The sequence below is a fragment of the Papaver somniferum genome, chromosome 2, assembly GCF_003573695.1.
Source record: "Papaver somniferum cultivar HN1 chromosome 2, ASM357369v1, whole genome shotgun sequence".
Lineage (NCBI taxonomy): Eukaryota > Viridiplantae > Streptophyta > Magnoliopsida > Ranunculales > Papaveraceae > Papaver > Papaver somniferum.
Window position 1 is genome coordinate 121,110,495 of NC_039359.1, and position 20,259 is coordinate 121,130,753.

The 20,259-nt window shown below is 37.6% G+C and overlaps 1 protein-coding gene across 1 annotated transcript; it reads left to right on the forward strand.

Annotated features, from left to right (window-relative positions):
- The first annotated feature begins 5,032 nt into the window (after nucleotides 1-5,032).
- LOC113348975 lies at nucleotides 5,033-11,368 on the forward strand. The gene is made up of 7 exons (XM_026592892.1): nucleotides 5,033-5,318; nucleotides 6,426-8,582; nucleotides 8,705-8,759; nucleotides 8,858-9,006; nucleotides 10,019-10,105; nucleotides 10,525-10,653; nucleotides 11,060-11,368. The coding sequence occupies exons 1-7, from the start codon at nucleotides 5,250-5,252 to the stop codon at nucleotides 11,153-11,155; spliced, it is 2,742 nt and encodes a 913-aa protein (XP_026448677.1). The 5' UTR covers nucleotides 5,033-5,249; the 3' UTR covers nucleotides 11,156-11,368.
- Nucleotides 11,369-20,259: the final 8,891 nt, after the last annotated feature.

Below are 20,259 nucleotides of genomic sequence, written 5' to 3' on the forward strand. Positions count from 1 at the left end.
GTATGTGCCATTTTTTTGACAAACTCAGAGACCATTATGGCTAGGATTCCTAACCGTGTAACAACTGTTACGGTTGGGAAACCTTACCGATGACATGAGGTCTATTTTTAGATTATAATTATAAGCATTTACGACTAGGTATTACGAAGAAACGACCTAGCCGTAACTACTCAAAAATTTATATTTTGTTGATTTTTTCATCATTGTACTTAGATTTAGACAAAAGAAAATAGTAACATTCATTCATACATGAAAATATATAAAATTTCATTCATCCAAATCCATAACCAAACAACGAAAATACTAAATCCATGAAACAAAGTCTTAGATGATAAAAAATCCATGAACCAAAACATTAAAAGGCCACTACATTTCTATTTATCATTCACTGGATTCCTTGACCGATACAGACCTCGAGCCCGATCGCGATGCCTCATCCGAATCCTCTTCCTCTTTCTCATCTTTTACAACTTTAGCTTTTTTACCTCGACCGCCACCACCTTGAACTGGATTTTTTTTTACCTCCACCATGTCCTCCTTTTTTATCTCCACCACGTCCAACTCGTCCACCTCGACCACCTTTTCCTTGATTTGATTGAACATGATCATTGGAGGGAGTTTCCGAGTCCTTGCTAGAAAAAGGAGACCTAGCCTTTTTACTTCTCCTTGGTCGGTCCTCTTCATAAGCATATAAACCTAATTTTTCATGATTTATTATGCCTTTAACTCGATTCCTGAGTAATCTTTGTTCAGGGACCGTCATCTTCTCACACGAATTAATGCTACGGTCAGGTCCTCGACCACCCAATTAACTCGTTCAATCTATTTTTTCATATCAAATACACGAACTGTAATTATTCGTAGACAATAAAAAAAAAACTTATACAAACATAAGGATAATTAGTAATATAGTACCACAATCTCCCTCCAATCACTTTCATCATTCCTTGATGGCCTTGATGCCGAACTCTCCCCCTTCTTGAAGTATTTCGTCGCTTCAGGATCCAAATTTTTCACATAAGGATGAGACCACTCTTGATACCATTCCATGTAACTCGCATCTGCATCGGAAGTGCCATGAGAATCTTCAAGCCCTCTTCTACTCATTTGGTTTACTACTTCGGAGCGAGCATTCTAATGATCGATCAACGGTGCTGGTTCATAGGTTACATCTTTATCCTTAAATTGGGAGTTGTCCGCGCTCAGTTTAAGACGAGAGGCTTCAGGTACTCTTTTCTGGACAATACCAATTTGACGGAGCATTCTACGAGTATCTAAAATGACGAACCTACTTGGATGAAACAAAGGTCCAACATAGGTCTCCATATCAGAAAATAATATATCACCAACTTCATCTTCTCCATCCTCATCAATTCTCAAATATGGATCAAAAACCACATCATCGATTTTCAAAGCATCCAACATTCTCCTCATTTCGACCATTTTCGTCTTTTTATCCTTGTGTTGGGTCCCTCGAAAGAGGTATCTTCCTCATGTAAGTTTCTCTATAGCTAATTTCTTATCCCGAGAAGGCCTCACGCATTTAAAATGGTTGTAAGCCCAAGACTACGGAAAAAAATAAATTATAAATAAGATATTACACACAAACCAATAGAAAAGTAAAAAAAAAATACATTTGTTATATGGAAACATGAATATACCTGGATAAGAGCAACACATCCCACAATTTGTGTTTCGTTCACGTAGAAGCTTTGCAAAGATTTTTCATCACACTAGAAAAGAGGACAGTCCCCCACGAGTACCTAGGTACCTCGTTTGTTTTTCCGGATCGAGACTGGGAAACTTCAACCACTTCAAATAACAAGCATTTACCTTATTTCCTAAGAAATCAGGTAAAAAGACGGTGCCAAGAGAGTGCAACAAGTAAGATATATCTGTATGTCTAGCTCTTCCTTCGTCCATCACCACCTCTCCATAAGAAGCCTTACGGGAAGAATCCTCAAACTCGTCCCTCATACGAACCATGTTAATCTTCCTTGCAATCTTAATTGATTCTTGACGTTCACCCGCTACTCTGTATTCCCTTTTAGCTCTAGGAAAGGCTCCGCCACCTATCTTAAACTCTTCTTCCGCTTCAAGTTTGCCCCACTCAAGACACTCTTTCTCTAAGATGTAAATTAAGCTCTTCAAAAGGAATAGATTTTGAAACCCTCCAATACAACTTTTCATTCCAACGCAAGACCGATAATTTTCTTTGCATCATCTGGAGTGATAGTCATCTCGCCGAAGGGGAGTAGAAAAATCATGGTTTCGGGCCAAAATCTTTCTCTAAACCCACAAACAGTTACAACATCATAGATCTTCAGCAAAGCCTCGATTCCAGACCATAACCCCGAAGCTTTTACTAAGGATACCATATCTGAATGCTCTCTATCCAACGACCAAAACTTTCCTTGTTGGTGCTTTAGTTTAGGGACCGCTTTATTAGGAAACTACAACCAATAAAAAAATTGGGTTGTTGCAATTAACAATTCGTAATAATATTAAAATGGCATACATTAAATTTAGTTTATTACCTTTGCGGCACAAACCCTAGCAGCCTATGGAGACTGGTAACCGAACAAGACAGATCAATCTCTTGGCTCACCCCAAGGTATCCCATTCTTTTTTGAAGGTAAAAACTCCATAGCATCAATGATTTTTCTTGCCGAGTCTTTTAGTGGATACTCCTTCTTCTCCACCGCCACGACTTTACGCTTATCAATAGCAGCAACACTTGTTTCGCCCAAGTTTTCTTCTTAAATATCTAGATTTGGTTGTTCAACAACTGCACTTTCTCCACCTTCACTTCCTCCATCGGTGACAACTCCATATTCACTTCCTCCACCGGTGGCAACACCACCTTCATTTGCACCACCTTCATTTCCTCCACATTTATTACCTCCATCAGTGAAAACTCCACTTGTAATCCTTGCATTTTCTCCCAATGGTTTTGTGTGATGAGGTTACGGAGTCAGGACATTAGAATGTGTTACTTCTTGTGATCTTTTCTTCCTCTTTTCATTTTCTATGTTCAAAGTTGATTGCATATCAAATTATATAGCGATGTTCAGATCCATACAAATAAGACTTCAAAAACTAAAGAAAATAAGCAATTACGGTTGGGAAAGTTTTTCAGGACCAAGACGTAACATAAAATAACGACCGGGAAGAATTGACATTCCCAACCGCAAACAGATTTACGGATGGAACTTTCAGCAGTCGACCAAGACGTAACATGTATAGCGGTTAGGAAATCAAATTTACGACTTGGTTTCTCATATTACGTCTAGGAATAATCTAGCCGTAAACACTACCCCTGGATTAACTTTCAAACACATAAGAAGATGCGGATAGGAATAACCCAGCCGTAAATAATTAATTGCATTCAAAAAATTTCAGTTCCCATCCGTGTCACCTATGGACGGCTCAGGGTTCTCAGTATTCCCAACCGTGAATAGTACATTATGGCTGGGAAAGCAAGAACTCCGAGCCGTAAACAGTTTCTGAAACTGTTTTTTCAGACCTAATTTTTTTCGAAATGAACTGAATAATTAATCAATCAAATGCTCAAATAAAGAGTGGGTTTTTCAATTCATACCTTATTGCAGTCATATCAATAGTCTCGGCGGCTGGTTCATCTCCTTCATTCACTTCTTCTTGATCTTCAATTTCATCTTCACTTAATGAGTTTGATTTCTCTGGTTCAGGAGGAGGTTTTTTCGACGATCCTGCCTTTTCCTTTGTCTTCACCATGGTTTTATACAATAAATTTAATCAACGATGATTTTTTTTTGAATCGACGATTAATCGTCTCAAATGAAGAAGAGAAGAAAAAGAAGAAAAGAAAGAGAGGAGAATATGAGAAGAAGAATTCAATTAGATTAATTAGTTAATGATAGGGAAAAAGGGTAATAAGTTGAATTTTATTGAGGATATTTTTGAACTTTTACATAGATTAGGTCTCCCCATATCCACATCTTGGTTATAACTATCATATTAATTCCTCCAAAACCAATACTAGTGCAACCCCAATGATATGATTCTTCTTTAAGGAAGTGTATAATATCATACTGAAGTTAGGATCCTATCTTATCCTTTTTATTTCTCAAATTCCTGATAAAAAAAAATTAAATCCAAAAAATGGAGAGATTGAGAAAAGCATCATGCAGGATCATGGTACTCTGATAACCTGAAAAAACTTAAAAAACATAGAAAATATTATTACAAGGTAATGATCAGGTGTTTTCACACTGAAAAAGAGGAGAGGTATTTATACCAATACAAGACAGATTGCAGATACAGTAAAGACCTGGATTTTATCATAATACACCCTCCTCAATTGTTACAAGAAGACACTGTAACAAATTGCAGAGCAAAGAAATAAAAGAAACTAAAACAAATTGTATCTGACACACTCAACAAGAGCCCAAGCATCACACATCAACAAGAGTCAGTGTGAGAACAAAGAACACTCAACAAGAGCCACTCTGACACACTCAACAAGAGCCACTCTGACACGTTCAACAAGAGTCAATGGAAAAAGAGAGAAAAATATATACTCAACAAGAGCCAATCTGACGGATAAGGAGAAAGAAAAGGACTAGATCTGAGCAAAGGAGGAAGAAGACGATGGATTTTTTCTAAATTTTTGAGAAAGGGGGTGAGAGAAGCGAGAAAAAGGTTAATTTCTTTTAGAAATTGATCGACTTAATATAATGTAATATCTAAACTAAAATCTATTCTTTCCGTTAATATACTAAAATGAAAATTTGATAATAACTCTTTTACAAAAAGAGTGGTTGAGTAGCGATGTTATTTTTCGCCGTAAAGTAATTTGGGAACTCATATACAAAATCAAAAATAAATAAATAATAATTGTTCTTTTTTATGAAGCAAACTATTTCTCTTGTCCAGACATCTTGTAAACCTAAATTTTCATCCTTCTATATCGTGAATAATGGAGAATATTCTTTCAATTCCTTCCCACAACTATATATAATAAAATCCACTAGAGAAGTGTAACAAGTTGCAAGGATGTGCTACTCCACTAGTCATAAGACACTACTAGTCTCATCTAGTAGCGACTCGACGTTATTCAGTTATATTATATCTGTCTTTTCCTCGACGATAAATCCGATAACAAAAAGTTGAGTTACAAACACACGCAGAGAGAAAGAGAGTGTATGTAGAGTAGACTGTAGAGAGACCGAGGAACGAAGGAGGGAGAAATTGTAGGTTTTTCAGACATGGGAGCTTTGGCTCCAATCTCTCCATGGATTCCTGAAGATGATCTCTTGCTAAAGAATTCAGTCGAGGTAACCCCTTTCTCCATCTCTCTCTTAGCTCCAATTTTCATTTTTTTTTTCGAAATTCGGAATTTTCACTTTCCCCTTTTACAGATAATTTTTCTTCTGATAACGGCTATAAACCTAGAAGAACACGGGTTTTACTTCAAAATTAGGGCAAATTTTTAATTCAACGACTCTCTTAGCTGATCCTTGTTACTTTCAGTGAATTGATAGAATTGGGTTTTTGTTAATTTTGGTAAAGCATTTGATACAGGAGCTTTATACATTTTTCTCTACAAGTAATTCTGTAGACTAAAATTCCTCAAAGGTCAGATCAAGTAAGTTCGTGAAAAGACGGAATTCCTGGGTAGCTAACAATTCAAGTATGAGTATATAAGTCAGTCAAATCAAGCTAGGGTTACAAATGAGTCGCATAATTTAGCAAATGTGACCTTTACTTCTAAACTACCTTAGGTTTGATAGGGACTTGAGGACATTTTCTCTAAATTTGCTAGAAAAGTTGGTAAGGTGAAATTTGACAGTCAAAGTTTTTTAGTTTTTTGTTCATTTGGTATCAAATGTTGCCTAGAATGTTGAAGGGAGAAAACAATACATTTCTTTTAATCAATGCAGCAGTTATCTGTAGAAAATTTGATTTGTGCAGCTCCTGGATCTTGAATTACTGCAAAAAAATATATAAAAAATTGACACATAAATTACTGCAACTTATAAAGTCTCAGCGTGGCTCTTTTTGACCAGCTCTGGGTCGTTGCGCTTGTCTATAAAATTTGTGGACTTTACCTTGTCTAGGGTTGGGCTATCAGTTTGTTTCACAATTCTTGTCAGTCTCCTTGGATCTAGTCATGACTATCCAGTATTCACCAGTACATCAGATAATTTTGTTAAATCTATGTCCAACTTGTTGCTGAAAGCCTGTAAATCTCATGGCACACCCATGTCAAGGAACAGTGTCAACACTGTCTGACAGTGGTTCAGTGGTACATTGGGTTATATATACTCCACCTTGAGCTGTACCTCTTGCCAGATGTACCTCAAATGACGTCTAATCTCTTTCCGCAACGTGTTATCTACATCTGGATGTTTTGCCTCAAGTTTGATGATGTTTTGTTGCAGGCTGGGGCTTCACTGGAATCACTCGCTAAAGGAGCAGTCCGGTTCTCTCGTCGATTTACTCTTCATGAACTGCAAGAGCGGTGGTATTCTCTCCTCTATGATCCAGTTGTTTCAGAACGCGCTTCTACTCTTATGGCTGAGCTTCTAAAATGCACGTCCAATCTTTCCTCAAAATCCGAAAAACTTGGTGTTTCCAAAGATTCTCAAGGGGTTTCTGGGAAAAGGAAAGAAGAAAGTATTTGCGGCCTTTATTATGCTATGAGAAAGAGAATTTGTACTGAACCTTGCAGTTCTATTGACTTAGCTTATCTTGTTGCACCTAGTCTTCGTAAATGCACTGGTAATGGAGAAGTCTGCCAAGACGAGTTCAGACAGCTCAAGGAGCAACAAGATGATAGATGTGTGATTGGCGATCCTATTACAGAAGTCTTTGAACTTCAGGATTCAGATTTTGATGTCGTTCGTCATGCTTTTCCACAAATTGCACATGGGGACAATGTCGAAGGTAATATTTGTCAGAACAACCATGCCTTTCATTATGGACATATGGGTTCATTTGAAGGCGATCTTCCGGATGGAATGATGGATAGAGACTGCTTGTATGGATTTTCAGAAAATGTACCTCCCTTTTCTGTAACTGAAGCAGTAGGAAATAATATGGGGCATTCGTTTGACCAGCATTTGCATAAAGATATTCCTGATGTTCTTGGAGGAAGTATGTCGGTCTTTGAAAATAATGCTGGTGTTCAAAAACTTAGATGTCCTGGTGAGCTGCCAGTTTCTGCTTATGATTCAATCACCAATAATCCACAAAATGTTTGCTCTGGTTTTGAAGGAAATCAGGACTTCAGTTCAACTGATTTAGATTGCGGTCCTTCATTTCACCAGCTTGGATTCTCTTCTTCGACACCGGCAATGCCTGAAATCACTATGCGGACCATGCAAATTGACGATAACCTCGGTGATAAAGATAAGAGTGCAGGGTGCCGGTTGGCACTCCCTCCTGATGGTGGTAATAATCATGTACGCACAGGGTGCCAGTTGAAAGAAAGAGAAAGTGGTGATCTGTTAGCTAATTCAACTGCCTTATTAGAAGGTGACCTTGCAGATCTTTCGGATATGAACTTCACACATGAGGATGTGCTTCTTTTTATGGATGATGATAGTAAAGACATGCTGGATAAGTCTTGTCTAGATGGTATAAGTTCAGTTCTTTTCAGCTCTCCAGATGACACTCATCGTAATGTTATATCTGACATTAGTGGCGTTAGAGCATCTACAAATCTAGAAGGGTTTACAATTGCTAATGTTGCACGTTCCTTGGAATTGGATGTCGGGAATGACCTAGTGAGTTCTGGTCAACTGGTTTGTGATTCTAAAATCGACATGTCCACTACCGCAAGAGCCACAAATCTTAATTTTCCGGAATACTGTAATGGGGTTATTTGCTGCGTGCTGAACACTGAGGACCCTGACATCCCATGCAATGATAATGATTTTACACCAAATCAGGTTCTTCCGTCATTTGTTACCTCTAGCATGCAACTCAACCATGAGGATAGTTCAGTTCCCCAGTCCACCAAGGACCTTCCAACAGAGAATCAAAAGATTAGTGAACAAGGATCACACCTTGTCAATGAAGGACATCAAACTTCTGGAATTGTATCCTCGCAGAAGATAGAACCGCAGAAGATAGAAGTAGAACCACAGGTGTTTCCTGAAGTTTCTCCAAGTCACTCAATCAATGCCTGTACAGTTATTTCAGAAACGGTTGACAGTGACACCAGACGTCAAGGTAATAGTGGGGGAGACCCAAGTCAATGCAGATCACTGCTTCCTTCTCAAAACTCCAGTGCAGCTGTGGAATTGAACAAAGAGTATGAACAAGTTGAACTTGGGAAACACGGTGAATTTGAAAACTTTCTTCTTGAGAAGCAAATCCATGCTTCTGATCATTTAAACAACCAACCCGAAGTTAATATTGATGACAGTAAGCAGGAGGACAATATTCCTGACACAATTCAAGTTCATGCTGAATCAATTCCGGTTGAAATGGAATTTCAAGAACATACGCTGAACCCGAAGCTACCAGATCAGGAACAGCAGTTTTCCGAGATGGATGATGATATACCTTCTTTTTCTGATGTTGAAGCAATGGTAAATGTTAATCTTTGCTGAAGTTTGTCCGGCATTTTTTTTCTGGAGGTGTCTGATCTCTTACTTGATTCATCTGGGTAGAAGCTTGATGTTTTCTGTTTCTGAATTGATGTTGCTTGCAGATACTTGATATGGACTTGGATCCTGCGAATGAGGATTTGCATTTAAGTACGGAAGGTAACTTTCTGAAGTTAGCTTTAACATAAATATTATGTATCGATCCGAGTTCATGTGTATTTTCTTAGTCATGAATGACTTGGTTATTCTGTTTTCAGTCGCAAGCTATCAGTACGAGGATACAAAGAGATCAATCATAAAGTTGGAACAAGGTGCCAATTCTTATATGCAAAGAGCTGTGGCGTCTCAAAAAGCCTTTGCAATATTTTATGGCCGTCATTTGAAGTATTACATTAAGAAACCCGAGGTATTCAACTCTGGCACTTTCTTAGCAGTGGTTTTGGTATCACTTGTTTATTTATTTCCAGTAAATCAACCTACAGTTTATTCGCACCATGCTATAAAATGACCATTATGTAACTGTTCATTCATTTTAGTTTTGGCTTGTGCTGCATTCAATAGCATTGAAAAAATGACAGGAACTTCTCAAAACACAAAAATAACAAATTAAAGACGAAGAAGACCTGCTAGAGGTTTATTTTTTTTAGTTCCTCACTCTGTGTAGCTACAGCACTTGCTGTAACTAGTTTGTTCATCGCTTCAGTGGCTTATTATCATTTCAACATTCTTTTTGAATTTCCTGTACCTTTGTTCTTCGTGTGTGGAGGTTTTAAAAAACGTTGAAGCGAGGCAACGCGTTTTTCTTTGGCAAGGCAAGGCTTGCCTCGTTAATAGAAAAATGCTAGAATAACTAGGCCATGAACGTTACTGTAGAATATACGAGGTCTCACTCATATATAATAACCTATTGCTCTAACAGCAAATAAAGCAACTTAAAGTGTAATATGAGTCAAGATTGCCTCTGTATGCTACGGTGGCCTCCACTTTGTTTCACACTGCTATTTAAATAGCAATTATATCTAGAGTCAAAGACAAGATTGATTTTAAGACATTTTATAACACCCCTAAGAAAATAAAGATTCTCAATACGCCTTAAAGCGCAGTTTAGAGAATTGTGAAGACTGGAAGGTGTTAGTATTGAGGCACAAAAAAGCATGCCCCGATGAATGCCCCAAAACGTTTTGAATTCACGGACAATGCAGAAATGACTTATTTCTAATTCCATTGTATGTGAGTGATTCAAATAAGGGCATCTCCGATTCATTTGTGAGTTGTAGTAATATCATCTGCTGTTTAAGAAACGTACCAAGAATCATTTATAAAGAGGTTTGCTCTTAAATTCCACATAAACTCCAGTCAATTGTTTTTGATATGAGATGGTGAGCATGTTCTGGTTAAAAGTTATTGCTGACTGTCAGGTCTTGCTTGGGAGAGGAACAGGAGATGTTAGTGTTGACATTGATCTGGGAAGGGAAGGGCGTGCTAACAAAATATCTCGACGGCAGGTAGTGGTTTATTGTATTATCTTTCATTAACTTCTTCTAATGCCCTCAACACCAGGTAGTGGTTTATTCTAGTATTATCTTTTATTTACTTCTTCTACTACCCTTGAGCCATTGGTATCCAGTTGGGATACCTATATATTTCTTGTGGGCATGTTGTGGTATCAGAAAGGTTCGATGTTGATATTGATATTCTCAGTTGTAAAAGCTGGTTAAAGTATTTGTCAGAGTAACCTGGAACAATAGATTAAGCAGAGTATACCATCTAATGGTGGAGGTCCTTTATATCTTCATTTACCTGCTCTGACTTTGTGCAGCCTCTAGTTACTGTATAATAGTTTAAAATTTTACCTTGCATTTTTTTTCCTTTGTGGGGAGAAAGACATGGATACCTGTTACATTTTCATTTTGCGTATTCATAGGCGATTATAAAGATGGAGAAAGATGGATCTTTTTACTTGAAGAATTTAGGCAAGTGCTCGCTTATGGTCAACGGTACAGAACTACCTGGTGGACATCGCCTGAAGCTCAGTTCAAGTTGTCTGATCGAGGTATGTTTTTGTCTTAATATTCTTGCTGATATTGCGACCATATAGTGGCATTTATTAAAATCAAGTGACACACCCTCATGATGATGCTTCAAGTGTACGAGATGTTATTAATCTTTGCATTCATGAATCATACATGTGATTTGGTGTTCATGTGCTGCAACATTAGTAAGATAAATATAATCCTAATTGTGGCAAAACCCAATCCTCACTTACCTTCATAAATAGTTCCTAATGTTTGACATTTTACATGAATTTTACTGTATAACTGTGATGTGGAAGTGCTGAAAGTTTAGAACCGTTGGTTTTTTTCCTATGAAAATTTTAAGTTAAACTAGTTGTTTTCTGGGTTCAAAGCTGATGTCCGTGTAATAAGTTTTAACAAAGTTAACATTATGGTCGTATGCAGATAAGAGAGACGAAATTCCTGTTTGAGGTGAATCATTATTTGGTAACACAGTACTTGGCAAAAACTGCTAGAAAGACCCGACATCCTGTAAACTAAAGTCAATTTGCTTGGAGGTGCCTCCTTATGTATGTCTATGCTGCGAGGGTAAGTTATATATTTGTATGTTGTTTAATATTATGCTCATGTAAAAGTAGCATCACTAATTACTTCTCAGATATGTACATATAACGATCTATTTCTGAATGTATGATAGTCTGACCTTGCTGATTCCTGGTTTGGGAGTGCTTTTCCTTTTATCTTTTCAAGTCATATTTTTGCACTTCAAGAAAAATGTTCTGCACTTTTTTTTTGACAGGTAGGTGCTCATGTTAAAGATATCAGTAATGTTGCTGTTATATAAAAATGGTTTTTTTTTTCCTATAAAAAACTTAACTAAACATAACTAGCATACTAATAGCAAATTAACAATCATGCTACGGGATCTCTCTCCTGTGGAAGGAAGGTAAATGCAAGACACAACAAACAAACATAAACACTTATTAAATTGACCCGTTTCTGTTTTGATCAATTTTAAAGTCCGACTTAATAATAGTTAATAAACATATGTTAGTATAGAAAAAGAAAGTGTTGCACACATGTATATGTATTTTATGAGGTGAGCAAGATTATAATATTGCAATACTGCGGTATCTCCGTCTATCTTTAAACATTGTGTTTCATTTTCCCATCACTCTTATTTTCTCTTGCTATCAAGAAAGAACTTCCATTTTTGTGGAAGAAAATCAACATTAAAGAAGTTCTTATCAAGAAGCAAAAGCTTGGGTCTCATCCGTGTTTTCTAGATTTATATGAAGCAACAAGCACCAAAAGCGTTCTTCAGGAAATCCTTCGCGTCTAGCGATTTCGCCATATCCCTTTTTTAGTTAGAGCTGAAGATCTCATGGGGTAGATAAATATGATGGAAATTCTTACGGGCGAAATGGCCTGGACAGCCTATTCGATGACAGTTGCTAGTCTATTTTTTCTGCTCATATGGATCCGTAGAAGAAAGGTAACTGCTGCTAAAACAACCTCCAGCCGCCCCCTTACCTCCAGGGCCACCAGGTTGGCCAGTAAGATATTGGAAACCACACATAAACTTAACACTTCTAAAAGAATGATTTTTTAGGGACCATGGTTTTATTAGGCCACCTTCCCTATAATGATAAGGGGTGTCATAAAATGTTGAAATGACTAACCTATCCTTAACCTAATTTAATTTAAAACCAGCCTAATAACCACCTATATATATATATATATATAACCACCTCCTCCCACCACCACCGCCCACCACCGCCGATTACTACCACCACCACCACCTCCGATTATCACCACCACCAACCACCCACCACCACTACCGCCGTTTACCACCACCACCACCTCCGATTATCACCACCACTAACCACCGATTATCACCACCACCTCCTCCCACCACCGCCTATTTAAGAAATATAACAACATCAATGCAATCACAATTAAGTTCTGTTACATGATAATTTTATCGAGTATAAAAGTCGCCAGCCGCAGCGTGATTCTGCCATGCGATCACTCCGGAGGTATTTTCCAACAAACCCTTCACTTTAATTTGATTTTGATTGCTTCAATCGAATAGAAATCATCAAAATAGGGTTTTAATAGGAGTTACAGAGCCATGTTCGGTTAGGCCGATTTTCCAAAAAACCCTAGTTTACTAACCGAACTTCTTGAAAATGAAGAACACGAAGAACAGTTCGGTTCTATTGGATTGAAAACTAAGTCACCAAACTCTCTGTTCAGTTGTTTCGCAAAAAATTTTAAAATTACAAAGTAACCGAACTCCACCCTTAGAACCGAAAAAAAAAAATCCAGTCTAACCGAACTGTGTTGTTGTGGCCACTATGTTGAGTTCCAAAATAACCGAACGCCAATAGAGTTCGGTTTTTTTTGCAAAAAATTTTAAAACTACAAAGTAACGTAACTTAGCCAATAGACGCTGGAACTTCACATTTTCTTGTTTGTTAAGTTCGGTAACTTCACAATTTTATCGCAGAAACCGAACTCAAAGTTCGGTTGGTTAGTTGTTAGGTTCAAGTTTGCGAAAGAACCGAACTTTGTAAACTTATATACTCTTATATTACGTAAAGTTCGGTTAGATCAAAAGTGCATGCAGTTTGCGAACCAACCGAACGTAACGCTGTAACACCTAGAAATTCTATTATTAGAGAGTTCGTTAACCTGCGTGTTTGGAACAACTAACCGAACTACACTTTCAGATGAGTTCGGTTACTTGTTCATCTCACGGGGCAACCAGACTACAGCTTCAGATGAGTTCGGTTACTTGTTCTTCATATAAAGTAACCAAACTACAACTTCATATGAGTTCGGTTACTTGTTCTTCATATAAAGTAACCGAACTGTTCAAAATCCAGTTCAAATCCGGATTATTTTGAAGATTAACAAATTTTCTAGGAGAGTATGGAGATGAAGAATCAGATGAGTTTTCATCATTTGAATACTCAAACTTAGTGAATTGGAAAGAAAATCTATTTTCCATGTTTTTCTCTTCTCCTTCATCTTCTCTAACTCTACTCTCTCAATAATTCTACTCAGCTAATAATAAAACCATCTTTTAATTTAATCTCACTAATTGTTTTTAACTAAATCATTCGATAATCATAACCTAAAATTAATTAAAAGGGTAGATTAGGTATTAAATAAATAACTATATATGACGTGACCTAGAATTACTTCTAATGCCTTTACCCAAAATAAAATCATGGTCCCAAAAAAACCATCGTCCCAAAAAAAAATCGTTATTATAAAACGTCAATATGGGCCTCTAATTTGGTTACGGTTGGGCTCCATCAACACTCTCGTTATAGCTTCTGCAGAATCCGCGACGGAGTTGTTCAAAAATCATGATCATTCTTTCTGCAATCGATATTTAAATGAGGCTCTGAAAACAGATGATGCTCATTCTGGTACTATGGTACTTGGTGAGTACGGTCCATATTGGCGCATGTTAAAGCGAATCTGCACTCCTGAACTCTTCTCTAGAAAGCGTATCAAAGACACGGCACCTTTACGAAGGCAATGTGTTGACAAGTTGATACAAGGATAGCTGATGAAGCAGAGGAGACGGGCGCTACTGTTGAGCTAGCACGATATGTTTTTGCGTCGTCTTTCAATGTGATTGGAAATCTGATACTTTCCAGGGACCTTGTTGATCCAAAGTCCAGCAAAGGAAATGGATTTCTTTAACTTGAATTCTGAATTAACAGAACTTACGGCTAAACCAAATATAGCTGATTTATTCCCTGCTTTACGTGGATTGGACCCCCAAGGTTTACAGAGGAAGATTAAAGAGAAACTCACGCTTGATCTTGCAATTATTGGTAGCTTTGTAGAGGAACGGCGCCAAAGTAGGACAGAAAAAAGGCAGGGATTTCTTAGATGTGCTCATGGAATTTGAAGGCAGTGGCAAGGATGAACCAGCTAAAATCACTGACAAAAATCTCAACACTCTCTTACTGGTGAGTAATCATATCACTTTGATGACTTTGAACATAATTCTTAGCACATGCATGTTGTGATTCTTCATAATTAGTTTACTGTCAATAACACGGTGTTGTAAATGCAGGAACTCTTTACGGTGGCCAAAGAGACAACAAACACTTCGGTCGAGTGGACAATGACAGAGCTTCTACGTAAGCCAGAAGCAATGGAGAAGGTCAGAGATGAGATTTTCCAAGTTGTCGGCAGTGACAGGAAGCTTGAAGAGAGTGATATTGAAGAGCTACACTATCTACAGGCAGTTATTAAAGAGACAATGCGGTTGCATCCTCCGGTACCATTACTGATACCACGTAGCGCAATAAAGGAAACCGAGTTAATGGGGTATTTGATATCAAAGAACACTCAAGTATTTGTTAATGTTTGGGGAATCGGAAGAGACTCAGGTACCTGGGATGATCCTTGTTCCTTCAAACCTGAACGCTTCTTAGGATCATGCTAGATCTAAAAGAAGAGTTATCGCCGACAGCTTCATCGAAAACAATGGATTAATCATAAACTCAGATATTACAGAAAACACACTTTCTCGTATACCTATCGAGTTCGTCTCCCGCAGCAGAGCAGTATGCAAACTCTGGAGAAATCACTTGCAAAAACCAAAGACGGGTTTCCTTTTCACAGGGCTGGATATGGAACCCTGTTATGGAGGTGAATATAGCGAAGAAGAGGTAAATTTTGAACATCTTTCTTTTCAGTCTCTTACAAAGATTGACCATGGTTTAGGTCAAGACAAATATATACCATATGTATATGGTTCTTGCAATGGTTTAGTTTGTTTTCCAGATTATGAAAAGGACAAACTTGTTTATATATGCAACCCCATGACAGGAGAATACATTTATCTACCAGAGATGGATTTAGGTGGAATGTCAAACGCTGAGGTCTACAGTGGATTTGGTTATTCAACCTCCACTAATGAATACAAGGTTGTTCAAGTTTACTACGTCGGATCCGTCGGAAGGGTTCAGGTTTACACTGTTGGTAGCCACAATGGGTGGAGATACAAAGGAGAAATCCCTTACATTTTTAAGGAAGGGGCCGTTTTTGCAAACAACTCGCTTTATTGGCTAGAACATACTAGTACAGAAATGCAATTTAAGAACATCATAGCCTTTGATTTAGTAAACGAAGCGTTTAGTATCCACCCATTGCCACCGCGTTTTGACAGTGCTCTTAACATTGATCTAGGGGTGTAAATAATACCGGAAAATACTCGGCCTGCCTGTATCCGTTCGAGCCCGCCTGTACCAGAAGTAGCCCAAAGCCTGTTATGGCCCGTCATGGACCACCCGGCCTGGCCTGGATTAATTTATTGGGCGGTCTCGGGCTTTGCGATTAATTATGATGCCCGGCCTGATACCCGGCCTGGTGCCCGGCCTGAAAGCCTTCTATGTGCCATTAATCATTTAATATCCTCTTAAAAGACTTAAAAGTTACAATTTTATAATTATCAATTTTGTGTCAAGAAAAATAAAATATATAATTGTTTTTTACTTATAATTAACCTTTTCAAAACATTAATGGTAATATATTTTCTTATTAGAAAGTTTATTGTACTCTAATTAATTATTTATTATAGGCTAAAATTAAATATTTGTCAGTGTAATTTAAATATAAAATAATACTATCACTTATGATATGCGATGTTGGAAAGGAAATGATATTGTATTTAATACCGTTCATTTGAAAATTTAAACTTAAGAAAAAAAAAAAAAAATAGTGGCCTGTGCGGCCCGATCTGGCCTGCCCGTATAAAAAGCGGGCTTTAGGCGGTCTTTGGGTAGCAAATTATCTACTTGTGCCCGGTCTGTCCGGCCTGAATTTATTTACGGGCTCACAAATATTAAGCCTGGCCTGCCCGGCCTGTCTTAGTTTTTGGGTCGGGCGGCCCGGCCTGCCCGAATTTACACCCCTACATCGATCTCACGTATCATCGAAAAAGTGTTCGCCTCGTGTCGTTAGGAGGGAGTTCAAGTGTTTACCATGTGGATAGTCCAAGGTATCTAAATCGTGATGAGGAATATAGTTGTTTGGATATATGGACATTAAATAAAGAAAAGAAGAAGAACAATAACCAAAAGAGTTGTCAGGATGACTCGAACCCTTGGGTTTGGAGCCGGGAGTTCAGTATAAAGTATAAAACCTGCTATGGTCAACCTGAATTTGAACCATTTGCCATAACAACAAGCAATCAAATTTTGTTGTGGGAGAATTATGCCCACCACAAAATTAGATATCTATTGTGTAATGACCCTAATACTCTCAACATAAAGAAACTGTATGATGAGTATGTGACTGATGCTCAAGCTATTCCTCACATGAATAGCTTTGTTTCTTTGAAGGATCTTGGAGAGAGCTGCTCCAAGTGGTACACTGTAGATGATAGTAAGCATCATGCACATACTAATACTATCAAAAGAAAAGTGCTCCCCAGGAACATTCTTGGAAGCAGCAATGGGTTAATCAAGAATCTCAATGTAGATATAACTGTTGGAAAATTACCGGTTTTATGTGAATTAAAATTTAGTATAAAACGGTTTTTCAAAATAATTAAAATACGTTCCAAATTCACCTCTTAGATTTTTACGGGATAAATTTACCTTATATATTTTGGATTTGTGTTAGGGTTTTGTATGCAGAAAAACTCCTCTTGTATCCGTGCGTTTTGAGAACTTTTTCTTCTTCGTTTTTCTATGATTGATACAAGGGTTTAAGTGCTAACAATTCCATGAGTTTTCCGCTGCCAAGTTCTAAAAGGACAAGTTTGAATGTGCTATTCAAACTTGTTAAGATTGTTGTATCTTGGAGGCAGATGTACCCGTAGGGTTATAGCATCATCTTTTCAGAGTGTAGCCGGGCATTCTTGTCTTAAGGACAGTATGTTGAACATGCGCCTCAATCTACCATTACAAGTTTCTTCTCTCTATGTTGTTTAACAGGGATGTTCATTACATCAACAATTGCAGGAGACGACACAAAAATCAGATAAGTGCCTCTTATATTAATTAGTTGTTTGATTTATTGAATTTTAATTGTTATTCACCAACAATCTTAAGACAAGAATTAATCTCTTAGAGTAACGATTAAAATAAACGAGTTACGTTTTAATAATTAGAACAAGTAAAATTGTGCCGTAGAGATTGTTCATCTCTCAATTGCTTGTTAATCCCATAATATTAAACGTGTTATTTTAATTATGGAACCTAAGATTTAGGTCATGCAACTGTTTGATATCTAATCAGTTGTCGTCAATGGATGTGTACATTCCTGAACCCTTTCTTCCTTATGTTTGTTTGGCTTGATTAGATAAGCCAATTGGAACCTGCAGCCATGCACGTAAACAATCACTTTGGCAACACATCCTTTGTTATGGGTCGATACACTGTAAACGACTTTGTGATACTGATACGAATGTATGTTTGAATTATCTGTTTTCAGTGTGGTGGATCCCACAATGTTGAGACCAGTAGAAAGCGGTCGTTTGACTTCAGTTCAAGGGATCGACTTTCCTGGATTTCAGCTTCTCTTAGGTCTTGGAATTCTCTTGTAGCTACAATATTGTTCTGGGAGCGTCATCATTGCTGATGGACCGCAGTTAAAGGAAGCTTGGACCCTGTTGTTGTTCTCCAGCTTTACATTTCAGGGAAATAAAGATGACAACAGCAAGCTATCATCTGGTGCAGTACCTACACTAAGGTTCCGACTTGATACGACACATGCTAAAGCGCTGACAAGTAAATACCAGAAGTAGTAGGCGTTTGCACAAGGAATAAGTTATTGTCCTCTTTTCATCAGTATGAATCTTCTGAGGTACAATCCTATGTTCATTCAACTTAAAAGGAAGGAACAGGTAGAGTAATCCGTACTGCACGTAGGTACTGCAGTATTTCCAATATCTATAATTTGGTTTATATGAGACTATCGAACAAGTTGATGTCAGAGGTGATTATCTCTCTAAAATTTATTTATTTTAGGAGAATTCACATGCCAGTATAACACTTAACCAGACCCCATTATGTAAAAATTCGTAAAATACTGATGGGGTAAACTGGACACATTGCAATTTTACTTGGAAGAAGAACTGTAGGTTCTTGTCTTTCTCTAAAGAAAGAAAACGAGTGAAAATTTTATTTGTTATACTTCGGAGTTGTCTCTCTCAGTTTGGCAGGTGTTGTTAGGAAAGGAGATAATATCTTTTATCCAAGTCAAGAGTGCATAGAAGAATCGGTATTATCCTTATTAGATTGCTGGTTGTTTTTAGATTAATTGACAAGTCATTTCAAGTTAGATTCCAGTCTATTGCTAGAAGAGCTGTGCTAGGAGGCACCTTGCACGGAATGTACATGAGAACCATGTAAGATCTGAGACTAAGACATTAGAGCCGTGTAAGAGCTGAGACTAAGACAGAATCGCGTAAAGGCTGAGACTAAGACGATATTACTTGGACGCTGGGAGCATCTACTACAGAATGTGATGTGAATTATTCTGCTGACTTACAGAGGGAGTTTGTGTCCAAACTGAGGCTGTACTACGACAAGCTCTTGGATAAAGGATCATGCATGTTCATACCATCACCAAAGATGGACAGATGTTTCCTTGAGATCCAGATTGACGGAGAGGAGGCTTAATCTCGAGGATCATCGAGAACGCCAACGTTATTATGGAGACATATGAAGATCCAGTCCTCGGTAACGTCCAAGTTTACCCTGAGAAAGGGATGGTTGCGTTTTCAGCTGGTCTGCATGGTTGATGTTTCACTTTAACAATTTAGCAAAGATGTATGCTTTTAAGTTCGGTATTGATGTCAGTAAGATGGTGAAGAGGCTTTGGGTGATAACTTCTTTGTCCCGGTAATTAAGAGATGGACTAAAGACCTATGTGCAAGTAAACGATTTTCCTGCGAATATGAAGCAATGGATACGGGAACTGGTACGCTGGATTGGGCCAATGAAAGTGCGTCCTCCATCATGCGAAAACATACCTGGCGGTATGAGTAAGTTAATTTAAAATTCATTTCCTCATGCAAAGGTACTATGGAAATCAGGTCAGGTACCAACCCCATCTAGAACGATGCTTTACTGGTTGCATGTTTTATATTGAGTTGTGTAAATCTCATGCTTTACTAATTTATTTTAAGGCTTAACAATTATGTGACTGTATTTAAGAAGTTACTTAGGTTGTACACCTTTAAAGTGATGCTCTTTTGTGCTGAGAACTTCAACAACAGGAGATAAAGGTCATTTTGTGATGATTAATTGTTGAACTCGTTGGTGTTATGCACTAGATCAAAGCAAGAGGTAAGCCTTAGATAATTTTAAAGCAAGCACTTCAAATATGGGGGGCTGTTGGGCATAGGAATATTTAACTTGTTGAAGGCCTTTTGGCCAGTTTGTTTGCAAACGTACATAAAGACTTTGCTGGACATTGATGCATATTTTGAACCTTGAATTTTTGCTAAAAATAAAAAATAAAAAAAATTGCTTGTGTGTGATTCAAGGGATGCTGAGTTTGTTGAAAAACATATTGCCGGATCTTATTTTCTTCAAAGAAATCAAGACAATCCCCTTGACTTGTTTTGTTCGATACACTATACATAAATGTTAATTAAT